The 11,495-nt window shown below is 40.0% G+C and overlaps 1 protein-coding gene across 1 annotated transcript in view; it reads left to right on the top strand.

Moving 5' to 3' along the window:
- Nucleotides 1–510: 510 nt before the first annotated feature.
- Nucleotides 511–11,495, top strand: part of melk (maternal embryonic leucine zipper kinase) — a 101,687-nt gene continuing 90,702 nt past the window's right edge. The window contains exons 1-4 of the mRNA XM_080189650.1: nt 511–581; nt 3,782–3,874; nt 10,266–10,351; nt 10,593–10,709. Coding sequence (XP_080045776.1) covers nt 3,814–3,874; nt 10,266–10,351; nt 10,593–10,709 — 264 coding nt within the window. The 5' untranslated portion in view covers nt 511–581; nt 3,782–3,813. The remainder of the gene's footprint in view (nt 582–3,781; nt 3,875–10,265; nt 10,352–10,592; nt 10,710–11,495) is intronic.

Raw genomic sequence — 11,495 nt, 5'->3', positions numbered from 1 at the left:
AGCCTGCGCCAACTCTCCAAGAACATTTTACCCAGGCCCTTTCCCCATAATCTCACATATTTATCCCGCTAATCACCCTAGCCTACACATCTTGGGACACTCCAGGGCAATTTAGCATTGTCAATACATATCTTTCGGACTGTGAGAGAAAACCGGAGCATAACCTCTTTTTAAACATACCACAGGATCTGGAGTACACTCACTGACTTTGCTGAAAGCAGAATCAACTGAGCCCTTCAAAAACATTGTGTAATTATATGAAACCAACCACAGGGAAAGGATGTGGCAGTTGGACTTGCTGAGTTGCTGCCGCACAAAGAGCAGCAGGCAACCAGTTTTCTGCTGTCCGCGTTCCCCGTTGCTGGTTTACGAGCTCCTACACCTTGCTGGATCCTCCGCACACCAGCTGACAACCGTTCCCAACTGCCACATCCACAGCGCGCATGCGGCTCCGTTTCCATTTTGATTGGCCAGTTTGTAGCGCGGACCGGAGGTGACGTTATTGAAGGAGGGAGATTCGAATGTTGAAGTAAAACAAATTCAAAAATCAAACGGACCGAAGCGAAGATTCAGAAAGTCCGGTAAGGGTCCTGGGGGTAGTGAACCCTGTGAAGGGAATCCGGTAAAGGCCCCGAGGGCAGTGAGCCGCGTGAAGAGAGTCCGGTAAGGGTCCGGGTGTAGTGAGCTCTGTGAAGAGAGTCCGGTAAGGGCCCAGGGGACAGTGAGCCCCGTGAAGAGAGTCAGGTGTAGCGGAGAGCTAGTAAAAGCCCTGGGAGCAGTGAGCCGGGTGAGGGGAGTGGGGATCTGACACAGGGAAAGCTCCCGGGGGCGGTGTGAATTGACAGTCCCCGGAGTGAGCGGAATGGGAGGGAGGAGGTAGGCAGGGACCCCCTGGCAGTAGATGCTGAGGAGGGGAAGGTGTGGCCAGAATGGGTTTGTGTTTCGGGAGAATCTCCCTTACCGTGGAGATTCGGTCTGAACTGCGGCAGTATTGAAAAGCAGCTCTCGCCCTGTGTGTTTGTCAAGAAGGGAAGAAGTGCCGTTGATCCAGGGGCTGACAGTGTGGGCTGAACCTGGATCTGTTTTCATTCTGTAGGGAATAGCTTGCAGTTTTCCACACCCCTAAAATATTTCACTACGAATTGATGCCACTTTAGAGTGCTGTCATTCTAGTTTTGTGGCATCCATCAGAGGACAAACGGGCACAATGTTTCATCCGACCGAAAGACAGCACATCTGCCAATGTAGCATTCCCACTGCACCACCTACCATCAAGTCAAGCTTACAGTCTAAAATAGTCACAAGTTGAATATTGAGTCTGAATTCATAATATGTTACAGCACAGAAATCGGGCGTTCAGTTCATCAAATCTGCACCAATTTGTTGAGTCACTTTCTCCCTGTTTGTTCCTAAGCACTTTAATAATCCTCTTATCTATTTCTCTTTCTTGAATTCGTTCATGGGCTCTACAACAAATTATTCAAGCGGAGAATTTTGCCTTCAGATTCAAATTTTCTTTTATTTTTGCTCCTGTCTTGAATTTGTGCTTTATTGTTATTGTCTTAAGGACAAGTGGACACTAGCGATCATGTTCTAAGCCTTTTCTCTGATCATTCCTCAAATTGCTGTGCTTCAATGGGGAAAATTACCTAACGTTGGAGTTTTCTGTGATGCTACAGAACCATCCAAGAAAGTCTATGCTGTTCTTTTTCTGTTGCCTTTAGCCTTTCTGTAACAAAGATTTCATCAATCACAATACTGCAACCATGGCTTAATGAAGACTATGCACAAGTTCAACATTAACCCCGTGTTCTCAACAACTTTGGTTCAGCATTTTTGTATCTGATTCAATAGATTTTGTTTATGTACCACATCACTATGTATCCATGTGTTCCTTAAACATTACACTGAAAGTTTTCCTTATGTTAATGACTGAGAAGAATGTGGCAGTTTTATAATATGAGACACTGGATTTGGCAGTTTTAGAAGTTTAACTTGCTTTTGTTTGGATGGCTGCAAGTATGACCAAATTGTATCATTGAATAAGACACATCTGGCTTTTAGTTTATATGAATGTGCTTATCTTGTTGAAACCTTTGCCTTTGTTGTGTAGTAGACAGGGAGTCAGGTTCCTTTTCTGGCCCTTGTGCTAACTAATATTTTAATGGCATGCTCTCCTCCATTACAGTTACCTCCACTGAGTTGTGTTTTTGCCTCCTTCCTCAAACCACATCACTCCTCTAACATGTTGTGAATGTGTAGTTCCTAATTCATGTTTAAGAATATACATTTTAGTTTTAGGAATTAAAAGATTTAATTGTGGAAAATTGGTGTGTCTGGTTGAAAAATTGGTAAAATCGGCCTTGAAGTAAATTCAAACAAACTGTTACTGAAAGATTGGAACCATGTTGAGGTCAACAGCTAGAAGTATAAAATCATAAAACAGCAGGTGGCTTAATTTAGCTAAAGAGTTGGAGACATGGCCTGTGCAGTTATTTCTGTAATAGGATAATTTATTCATGTGGTTTTAAAAAAAAATCCCACAGCATGAGCTGCCTCGCGGAAATGTCCTCCGTGTCTTTTTCCACTGAGCGGAAGCATTTGCTGTTCAGGCTGCTGCAACACACCTCTCACTACTGCATCCTCGTCTGTCGCCTGGATACACCTTGGCGAGCCTTGTTGCTGTTGGGTGGTGGAGGTCCCTTTATGGAGGGCTGTCCCCCAGTTACATCGGGGACCTGGGGTGGAGGGTGATGCATGCAGCAGTTCCGCACAACCGTAGGATTACTGGTTCATGGGCTCCAAAGCTTGCCCCTTCTGTGGCCTTGTGGAGTCCGTGGACCATGTCTATGTTTTGTGTCTTAGGTTGCACTCCCTCCTTGTTTTCATGAAGAACCTTTTATTAATGTTTTATTTGCACTTCAGTCCCACATTCCTGATCTACAGACACCTGGTGCGGAGAGGGGAAGGTCAGGATGGTGACTTCCTTGTGAACCTGCTCCTGGGCCTGGTGAAGCACCCCATTTACAGGTCCAGACAGCAGGCAATCGAGAGGGCTGTCCATCCTGACTGTCTGCTGCCGCCACCACCCCCCCCCCCCCAAATTCCCTATTGCTTAGCCTCTGGAGCAGCCGCTTCGAATTAGCATATTAACCACCATTTTCTTTTAAGCATCTTGATACTATGATCCTGGTTTATCGTGAATGCAGATTTAATATGATTGCCAAAAGAACAAGGGCTGAGATTTTGTTAAAGCAGAGCTATAAACTGGCATGCACTGCTTGAAAAGGTGATGAAAGCAAATTTGAGCATAACTTAAAAAAAATACTTTTCAGAAGCAAATGGTCACAGGGTTGTGGGGAAACAACAGAAAGTGAGGTTACTGGATAGCTCTTTGAAAGAATCACAGCAATGAGAGGCTGGATGGCTTCATTGTGTGCTGTGAGATGCTAAGTGTAAATGATAAACTTGATTCAGCACATTGAAACATTTATATTTCTAAGTAGAGTAATAACCATTTGCGGTAATTGATTTGCATATATATATTGATAATCTTGTCCTAGCATCTTTACTTGTTTGGACAATACCTTGCTGTTAGTACAAATCAGATATATTGCAGACCTGACTTTATAATCAACTATAATTTTGTTTATTTTAGCAGTTAATTATTTTTTCTGAAAGGATTCTTCCCAAAATCTTTTTTGTTACTGTACATCAATTTGAGCAATTAATAGAATTTCTACAGCATGGAACAACTCTAATATTTTTTCAAATATTTCAGGTGCTGATTGTGCTTAGAATTGCCATCCAACTATGGCTGTTGATTACGAAGAGCTGCTTAAACACTATGAATTACAAGAAACTATTGGTGCAGGTATGTCTTTCTGTTCAAATTTGGAAGTAAAATTGTGCTGTATATATTTTTACTAATAGGACACAAATTGAGACATACAATAAGTGGCATGCCCTTGACATTCAGTGCCAGCATTAAGAGTTTCACTTTAACTTTGGCAAAATGCATGTACAGAACATATTCTATAAAAGCTAGTGTGATTAATTTCCAGAATGATTACTTTCCAGATTCCTCTTTAATTCAGCATTGACTACTTTGCAGATTTAATTTGGGTAGCCGTAAAATGGGATGGGATTCTCCCAAAAAATTGTAAGTGTCGAATTTGCATAAAAACAAGTAAATCATGCTCTTTTTAAGCAGAGTTTTCAAAATGAATCTCCCACACTGACTGCTACAGAGTGTCCTAGTGGGAATCTCATTAAAAATCTGTAGGCAGCGCCTATTCCTGCTGGAGAGACTGGCAGTGTAGTGTTGAGTGGGCCACTGCACGCGCCGATTTGTTGGCCTCCTGATCAGTGGCCAGCCCTGCAACCCCGCAATGCTGCCCCTTCAACAATCCCCCCCCCCCACCCCCAATGGCCAGCTCCGATCGCTGACCTTCCCTCTGTCAAACCTCACCCCCCCCCCCCCCCCCCCCACCCAACCACCACAAAATCTCTCCCCTACCTGATGTCTGGTGGGCAGTGCCATGTTGCCCCCTGGGCATTGCCATGTTGCCCCTTGGGCATTTTCCAGAGGACACCCCCTGACCTCTGGGGGCTTTGCTGTCAGGGCCAGGAATGCACGGACGCTGTGGCACCCAGCATGAAGCCTGCTACACACCCTCCACTTGGATCTCCTAGGAGAATCACCCCCGTGATTTTACCTTAGAGAGTTTGACACTTAAAATTTTGCAATGCCCTGTTCTGAATCTGAATATTTCAAGCACAATATATTTCCAAACTTAATTGCTAAGCAATTTAAATAATTTTCTTAAGTATTTTCTGCAATTTATGGTACTGACTCTCTGAAGGTTTATTTGCATTGCGATCCTGTCTTAATATTTTCTCTGCTTTAATTTATTTGGCTTTTCTTTTTCTTATTTGCACATTGTCACCTCTTTCCTGCTCTGTACTTTTTGCATTGTTGGCATTCTAAGGTTTTTTTGATCCAACTAGATTACATATACTTCTGTTTGTATGCTTAAAAATAATGGGTTGAACTGAAATATGGGCAAACTAGCAGTGGTTCTGTGCATTTTTTTAAAAAAACTGGGCTGTTCAGTTGGCCAGAATTGTGGTGTACCAAGTTTCTTTCTTCCCCGCTGTTTGCGTCTCACTTCGTATGTTTCCAGTTAGTCCGGTTCAAATCTCTGATGCTTTTGTGCTTGTACACATTCCTACTTGGAAAGCCTCTTTTGCAAGTAATTTTATATCTATTTTCATCTTTGTCAGTGATATATTGTTCGTCTTCAGTTGTTAGTTTGGTCTTGTGCTGTTTACAACTCAGTCATTTTTCAGACTTTGTTTCCAGGTTCCTATACCTGTCTTGCACACTCAGTTTTACACTCTTAAGTATTAATTTTCTGAAATAGATTTACCAGCATGCTACTGATGTTTGGCAAACGTTCTCCCTTTTTCCCCTAGCATTTCCTTTCCTTGACTTTCTTTAAATAGACCCTGTGCTCACATGGGGCAAAAAATATGGACTGGTTGGGCTGAATGGTATGTTTCAGTGTTAGAACTTCTATGAATTTTAACATCAACTAGAATAGTCTGAACCTCTGGCTAAAATGGCGGTTGAATTTTCATTAGCATCATTTTTGAGTAAATTCTGCTGCTTTTCTGTCAGAATTCCGATGAACGTACAAAAGATCTTCTGGTGTAATTTTGAAAAATTAACATGCCATCAATTATGTAGCTCTTTCTGGTGAAAATTTTGGCTATGGATTGAACTGTGGTATAAAGAGTGTAAATACAATATTCCAAGATAGATTGACCACTGTGTATTTCTAACATTGTTGGAATGTACAAATTTTGCAGGAAAATAAAAGTCATTCATACCCTTGTTAATTAAGCTTCCTGCCACAGTCTGTCTTGATTATGTTTCCTAGCCATGCTCCCAGTACTTGGTGCATCCTGTCAGTTTTCAGACAAAAGTTTGAAAACTCTAAAGCAGTGATTTTATTTCTTTAAAGAAAGACTTGCTGCTCAATGGCATTGCCTTGCTTGATAGAAATTTTAGGTTATGAATTGGCACCAGCAGAAGCTTGAAGGTAGCCATATTTCCCTTTCAAAATCCTGAGATTTTCACATAGCTTTATAAAACTTCAATCATTTTTTTAAAAATTGTAGTTTCCCCAGGTGGAAGTCACATCCCAAATGTAAGCTTTTGACGTTTTTATACTGCGACTGCCTGAAAGGTGAGACAATGCCAGCAGTTCAATAAAACTGCATTCACAGAAGTTTAACTTACTGATCTGAAACATTAACAATTTCTATGGGTGTTGTCTAATTGCTGAGTATTTGTAGCATTTGCTGTCTTTATTCAAGTTTCTTGCTTTCTGGCAAAATGGTTTTGGATCTTTACTAAATCTAAACCTGTGGTGTATAAACTAGGATTATTGAATAAAATATTGACCCAAAATGTGCTGGAAAATAAAAGTGAATTAATGGTGCCCACTATTAAAGTTTGCTGCTAAACTAGCAATTTACGCAAATAGCAACATACCATGAGCTCTGTTCTTCCCTAAACACTGGATGAATTGTGCCATTTTGCTGTTAGTCGCAACAAGTGTCACCTTGCCACAAGCCTTCCCAGTGAATCAGGTATAATATGTGCACCTATTCTTTCTGTCTGCAAAGCACAGGGACCCATGTATTAATAATGTGTGGCAATAAAAATCTCTCCCTCAATGTCAACAAAACGAAAGAGATTGTCATTGACTTCAGGAAGCATAAAGGAGAATATGCCCCTGTCTACGTCAATGGGGACGAAGTAGAAAGGGTCAAGAGCTTCAACTTTTTAGGTATCCAGATCACCGACAACCTGTCCTGGGTCCCCCCACGTCGACACTATAGTTTAGAAAGCACACCAGCGCCTCTATGTTCTCAGGCTAAGGATGTTTGGCATGTTAGCTGCGACACTCATCAACTTTCAGGTGCACCATAAAAAGCATTCTTTCTGGTTGTATCACAGCTTGGTGTGGCTCCTGCCCTGCCCAAGACCGCAAGGAACTACAAAAGGTTGTGAATGTAGCCCAATCCATTGTGCAAACTCAGGCAAAGCAGCCAGCATAATTAAGGACCCTCCACACACCCGAACTTTCTCTCTTCCACCTTCTTCCGTTGGGAAAAAGGTACAAAAGTCTGAGGACACATGCCAAACGACTCAAGAATAGCTTCTTCCCTACTGCCGTCAGACTTTTGAATGGACTTACCTTGCATTATGTTGACCTTTCTCTACACCCTAGCTATGACTGTAACACTACATTCTGCACTCTTTCGTTTCCTTCTCTATGAATGGTATGTTTGTCTGTATTGCAGGAAGAAACAATACTTTTCACTGTAAATGCACATGACATTAATAAATCAAATCATGACACATTGTGCCTGTTTCAGCTAAAGAGAATATGTGATAGCCACTCACTGGTTCATTTCACAGGGTAATGCCTTGATCATTGAGTCAAGCTGCCTTTTAAATTTCAAACAGTGCTTGGCAGTTAACTGTCAGTCACCAACTGGTGCATTCTCTATGACCACCTCTACCAATCAGTCCACTTTCTAATGAATCAACACCCTCTTATACAGTATAAAGTGGTTGTTTCCCCTGATGTTGGTATTTTTGCCATTGTCCCAACGAAAACCTTCAACGTGAAAAAGACGTGTATTCAATTTCTGTATTGCAGAATGCATACATTTTACGGAGGGAATGTATTATGCATTTAAAATATATTTTTCATGTAGGCAATGTGTTTATGTATTACAAAAATATAAATTTTATGGAGGGAAAAACAAAATTAAAATACTGTAGGTCTAACTGAACTATTATCACTGTTTTTTGACTACCGATTCATTTTGTAATTTAAAAAATAGCTTCATAGCACGTTGAGAATTATGTATTGTCTCTATTATAAAGTTAAAGTTTATTTATTCGTCATGAGTAGGCTTACATTCACACTGCAATGAAGTTGCTGTGAAAATCCCCTTGTCGCCACACTGGCACCTGTTCAGGTACTCTGAGGGAGAATTTAGCATGGCCAGTTCACCTAACCTGCACATTTTGGACAGTGGGAGGAAACTGAAGCACTAGGAGGAAACCCACGCAGATTTAGGGAGAACGTGCAAACTCCACACAAGTAGTGACCCAAGCTGGGAATCAAACCTAGGTCCCTAGAGCTTTGAGGCAGCAATGCTAACCACTGTGCTGCCCGAAACAATGCTAGTGGCCATAACCTGTTCTTCGAATCAAAGGTATTATCTATAGCCATGGTGTACGACACCACTTGAACAGGAATATTTAGAGCATAGTGACTTTTTTAATGTAATCATTTGGAACCATAAAGTTGACTTGGTTTTCATCCCCACATGTAAACATGGTTTCTACTTGTCTAGACTTAATTTTTAAGGCTTTTTTCATGATAATACAATCCCATTGGAAATGGTTGGGAGCCACAAATAAGATGTTAAAGATTCTCGTATAGAAGAAGATGAGGAGAAGTGATCATTTGGCATCTGTCAGACTGTGGAGTTCCAGCATATTTTGGGTCGATGTTGACTTCACACCATTAATGTATTAATTCTGTTAAAAGAACTCAACCAATTTTGCTGGAACCATTTTCTTGACACTTGGCTACTGTCTGTTTTTCTTCACTTCCTAATATTTCCACTAGATAAACCCTGAATAAATTATTGGATAATGCCAAACACAGTTGCCTATTTAATAGATAACACAGTTAATCTATTTAATAGATTACTCTTAAGTTTCGAACCATTGATTTGTATGTTGCTAGAAAATATTTTCTGAATTAGTTTCTAGACCTGTTGAGCTTTATACAATTTAAAAGGTAATTTATAGAAAAAACAAAGTTCGTAAATAGCTGCGTTTTCAATTAAAATTTATGCATTTGGTCTCAGTGGAAGTGCATAAAGCTGTTCCATTTGATCTTCTGTCTAATATAAGGCATATATTAATGAACTTTTTTTTAATGAGTTAGTTGTGATGTTAAGGCTTTAGACATTGTTTTGCAATCATGCAGGAAATATTTGATAATGTGCAACAGTACAGTCTCTAGATAACTAACACTCCTTAAAAGCATCAATGTTGTTAAAGATGTGTAACATATATTCAGTTCAGATTTATCATTCACATTTGTTCTGCTGACATTTATTTTCACCAATAGCAGAGTATACAAAAAATAAGTTATTGCAATCCCAAAGGATCCCCACTGGATTCTCCAAGGATCCCTATAGAGGTACTGGATTCTGACATATTGTGGATCTCAGTGATTTGAACAACTCTTAAAAATGATGTTCAAACCAGTTATGCTCTCTGCAGTCTAACTGGATGTAGGGAATCAGCTGAGTGAATGATTTGCCTTTGGTCCATTTCACTTGGAGAGAAAAACAATAATTCTGAGGCTTCACACTGTAGGTACTTGATGTCAGCATGTTCTGGGTGAAGCATCAACAGCTATCAGTGACTTCAGACAATTGGAAATCGTGATAGATTTGGAAGGAGTACAAGATGGAAATTTTATTGGACTTCAGTTTGGGATATATCATTACTAGGCAATAACTTACAGATATCCAAAATGTAACTAGCATTTTTTTTTTCGCTGATAACTTCTCCTACGCACTTAGTCTCCAGTGGCCACTCTCTCTGAACTGAAGATAGCTTGCTGACATTTATTGTTGAAGTTTATAGTCACTCCCCAAAGTGGGGAGACAAAGGAATAATAGAGTAGGTCAGAGTTTTTGTTTGATATTGCAGCAGCTTGCTGAGGCTACATTGCCTGATCTCGATCTGTCTGCACTAACCTTCCTTCCCCAACTGATCACCAATAAATCCAGCCATTAGGGAAAGAGTTCTATTTCTTTTCCCCTGGTGACTGGCTGTTCTTGATCTCATTCCTACTACCTCTGCTGATCTGAATTCTGTCCTTTCTCCACTTCCCCATATTTATTCTATAATTCCTCACCGTCTAATGCTTTTAACATGCAAAATTTCCATTGATCTCTTACTAAGTATGTTCCACTGGAGATTTCCAAGTACGTTTTAAAAAATCCAGGGAACACTAAATTACATGAGGCTTAGTCCATATAAGATGGGGAAAGCCTGATGTTCTTGTTGGATGGAGGATGCAACTTTGAAAGTAAAACTTGCTAGTCCTTTTAGAAGTATCAAGCAACTTGAATTTTCTTTTCCTTTACAGGGGGATTTGCTAAAGTAAAGCTAGCTTGTCACATTCTGACAAAGGAAAAAGTTGCTGTAAAGATTATGGACAAAGAATCACTTGGCGTAAGTTCACAGAAAAATAATGGAAGGGTGATATAACCTGAAGCAATTAGTTCCTCCTGCCTTGAGAATTTAACTGGTGTTGAGATACCTTCAAAAAGTTATATCATTAAGAACTTTTGAGATTGCCTGTTTATTTCTTTTGAAATGCTAATTGTTGGTCAAGCAATGCTTTTCATCCCATCAGGCCATGGCTAACTCAAACAGAATAGCTTGTCCTAATGTATATGTGTTTTCCTGGTAGGATGACTTGCCTCGTGTTCAAACAGAAATAGAAGCAATGAAGAATTTGAGTCATCAGCATATTTGTCGTTTGTACCATGTTATAGAGACAGCACAAAAGATCTTTATCATTCTGGAGGTAACCATCCAAATAAATACACTTGAAATTAATTATATGCATTTTCTATTTGAAATTGTGAAACAAACTTTTTTTTCTTTGATAATCTATTGACATTGAAAAATGTAGGGAGTGATTGACTCTAATTTTTATCCTAATCCAAATGGTATTTGGTATAGGTATTAATTTTTGCCTCTTACTTTAACCAAAAAATGTGTTACCTTCTCAGCCTATTGTTTAGTTGGTGTCTTGTTTCCCTAGTCTAAATTCTGGTTAGTACTTTTTATATATCTGGTTTCTGTTTCTAAAACCATTCGGCAAGAATTAGTTCTAGGGTCGGTAGCCTACATACAATCAGGTTTGAAACAAGCCAAACCATTTTAAGTGTATTCAGATTGCCTGGACCAGATGGAGTTCATGCCAGAGTTCAGTTTGCAGCTTGATCACCAACATGACACATTTTCCACTTTGAACCATCACTAAAGTTGTAGTGAGTAAATCCAGATTGGGGCTGGATAGAGTCAGCTGGAATGAGACATTCAGAGGATGAGATACCTAAATACTTATGTTTGACACCACATTGAAAACAAATCCAACATATTGTCAAACCAAGTATAAAAATGACCTGCATGCAAGTGATTTAGATATTCCAAATGTAGAATGGTGTCTCCTTGATGTCCAAATATTTAAAGTCTAATTGTTGGCCTCGGCACAGTTGTAGCATTCTTGCCTATGATTCGGAAGATTGTGGAATTAAGTTCCTCTCCAGACATTTGAGCATGGTATCTAGACTGATACTTCAGTGTT

The sequence above is a fragment of the Carcharhinus amblyrhynchos genome, chromosome 5 (assembly GCF_965287045.1).
Source record: "Carcharhinus amblyrhynchos chromosome 5, sCarAmb.v2.hapA, whole genome shotgun sequence".
In the NCBI taxonomy this organism is placed as follows: Eukaryota; Metazoa; Chordata; class Chondrichthyes; order Carcharhiniformes; family Carcharhinidae; genus Carcharhinus; species Carcharhinus amblyrhynchos.
This window is presented reverse-complemented; position numbering and strand designations above follow the sequence as displayed.